Source organism: Galeopterus variegatus, unplaced genomic scaffold (assembly GCF_000696425.1).
Source record: "Galeopterus variegatus unplaced genomic scaffold, G_variegatus-3.0.2 Scaffold47455, whole genome shotgun sequence".
NCBI lineage: Eukaryota > Metazoa > Chordata > Mammalia > Dermoptera > Cynocephalidae > Galeopterus > Galeopterus variegatus.
Window position 1 is genome coordinate 1,645 of NW_007773566.1, and position 2,736 is coordinate 4,380.

Genomic DNA, 2,736 nt, shown 5'->3' on the forward strand with positions numbered 1-2,736 from the left:
TGGGTTAGTTGGGAGATGGGGTGAGGAGCGGTTGGGTATGAGGTTGAAAATAGATCAGCGATTCTCAACTGGGGAGATTTTATCCCCCGAGTGAACATTTGGCAGTATCTGGAGGCACTTTTGGTTTTCACAACTGGGGAGAGAGTGTGCTCATGGCATCTAGGAGGCAGAGGTCAGGAATGTTGCTATACACGGTGCAATACACAGGACAGCCTCCCACAAGGAGTTATCTGGCCCCAAATGTCCATAGTGCCAAGAATGAGAGACTCTGGAATAGATGTGATGAAGCAGGGCTGGAGCTGGGAATAGTCAGAGGGTGAGAGGAGAAAGGCGAGGAGGAGGATGGGTTGTAAGGCTGGGGTAATGAGGTTGAGCATGTTGTTGAGGTGAGTGACGGATGGTGAGGCATAGATGGCAGGTTGGATGGTGAAGCCAATAATTGGGGGATATGGTGGGAGGTGACTGGGATGGGGTGAAAAATGGATGGGGGATGGATTATGAAATTGGTAATAACTTTCAGGGTGAGGTGGGCAAGGTTTTTGAAATGAGGGGAATAGCCTTTGTGCCTCCTCTTCACGGCTGCCCCTTCCCTCACCTGGCAGGTTCTCCGGCTGATGGTCGGGGTCCAGGTGACAGAAGAGCAGCTAGAGAGCATTGCTGACCGCACAGTGCAGGAGGCTGATGAAGATGGAGATGGGGCTGTGTCCTTCCTGGAGTTCACTAAGGTCAGAATGCCCTGAGGGACTGGAGAGTTGAGATCAGGAGTCCCTAGGACAGATGGACGTGGGAAATGAAGTTCAAAGGAGGAGGGCAGAAAGACAGGGGTTCCTAGGGAATGGTGGGGCCTTAAGGATGGGTAGAACCCTGGGGGGGGAGCAGGAAGCAGAGAATTGGGGTTCAAGCCTTTTGACTATGACCCATCTTCTCCCAGTCCTTAGAGAAGATGAACATTGAGCAAAAAATGAGCATCCGGATCCTGAAGTGACTCCTTGTGCCTTCGTCTAGCTCATGCAGACCAGTATCTGCCTGGGATTCATCCTCAGCCCCCATGGAGGCAGGACCCCAATAAACTGTCTTCTTACTTCTGAACTGAACTCTGTTTGGGATCAAGGAGAAGGAAGGGCGTGTACTAAAGTCTAGCTTGTTTGATCTCAGATCTGTGAATTAGCCACAATTGTTTGACTGCAAACCCAACTCAAAGTGACTTAAGTAAAAAAGGGATTTTATGGGCTCATGTAATTAAAAAGTCTGGAGGTATTTGTCTTCAGGCACTGCTGGATCTAAGGGTACAAATGATGTCAGGACTCAGTTATTCTCCATTTCAACTCTGCTTTCTTCTGTGTTGGCTTCATTCTCAGGAGGGCTCTTTCCTCGTGGTGGGGAATGGCCACCAGCAGCTCCAGGCTTCCATCCTGCTCACCTAGGAACCCAGTAGCGAGAGATGTTCTTATTCCAAATTCCAAGCAAAGAGTGTTGTTGGCCCAACTGGGGTCTTGTCCCTATCTCCAGGGGAATGGAATACTCTAATTGGCCAGGTCTGTCTCATGTGCTAATTCCTAGAACCAGGAAATAACATCTGAGGACTCAGGATGGGGTGAGGGGTGGCTGGGTGGAAAATGAGGTGCTATTTTCAGAAGAAGGACGAATGATGCTGCTCAGGCAAAATAAGAGATGTCCATTACCATTTGGTTGGCCACATGGAGGAGCCCTTGAAGTCTGGTCTCTTAAGTGGTGTCTTAGTTCATTCTATGCTGCTACAACAAACTACCAGAGACTGGGTAATTTATAAAGAAAAAAATTTATTTGGCTCATGGTCCTGGAGGCTGAGAAGTCCAAGGATATGGCACTGGCATCTGGTGAGGGCCCTCTTGCTGCATCATGTCATGGTGGATGACAGAAGAGCATGAGAGCATGTCTATGAGAGATAGGGAGGGAGGGAGGGAGGGAGGGAGGGAGAGAGAGAGAGAGAGAGAGAGAGAAACCAAACTCACAGCTCAGGTCTTTTGTAATCAGCATTAATCATTCCTGTTAGGTCCCTCCCATTAGGCCTCTCCCAACGCTGTTGCACTGGGGATTAAATTTCCAACACGTGATTTTTAGGGGACATATTCAAATTATAGCAAATGGGTTTTCACTGATCTCATGGGTGCATGCCAGTTTGATGGGGACGGGTGGGGGTAGATGATGGGAAAACTAAGTAATAAAGATACATACTTTTCTAGAGTGTGAAATTATTCAGATTTGGGGAATAATCCTGTTTTCATGGTGAGATGTTCACACACTGCCCTATCACAGAATAGGGTGTAAAAGTCAAGTAAAACCGTGAGATTCTGTCTGCAGCAGAGCGCTCTGGCTGCTCTTGCAGGAGATGTTGCAGTTCTCTGTTCATTTCCCCTCCAGGAGTTGGCTGGAGTTGTTGTATCAACACACGAGAACCAGTCGTGCTCTTATCTTCTCAACTCTGTTTTCAGTGATGTCATGTTGGTAGCCTGGGAATATTTATACCACAGACATTGGCAAATACAACAGGTCAGGGATTTTGCCCCTAGGAGAGCCAGGTGTTAGACATTTATCAGCACACCACCTGCCTGACAGGAGCCACTGGCTTCTCTCTACACTCACCTGGGATGCTCTGCGTGGGGGTTCTGCCTGGCATAGGCATTGTACTCAGCCTGTGCGAGGGGCAGGTTGGAAGTGCCAGGGAGTCAGTGACCCTAGGAACAGCTTTTAACTAAT

General features: G+C 48.6%; 1 protein-coding gene across 1 annotated transcript in view; it reads left to right on the forward strand.

The window, feature by feature from the left end:
* The window catches only part of LOC103584227 (calcineurin B homologous protein 2), a gene marked incomplete at its 5' end in the record, with an annotated part of 2,879 nt that extends 1,590 nt beyond the window's left edge, over nucleotides 1-1,289 (forward strand). Inside the window, 2 exons of the mRNA XM_008565309.1 lie at nucleotides 603-725; nucleotides 932-1,289. Of these exons, the coding sequence (XP_008563531.1) occupies nucleotides 603-725; nucleotides 932-985 (177 nt within the window). The remainder of the gene's footprint in view (nucleotides 1-602; nucleotides 726-931) is intronic.
* Between the last annotated feature and the right edge of the window lie 1,447 nt (nucleotides 1,290-2,736).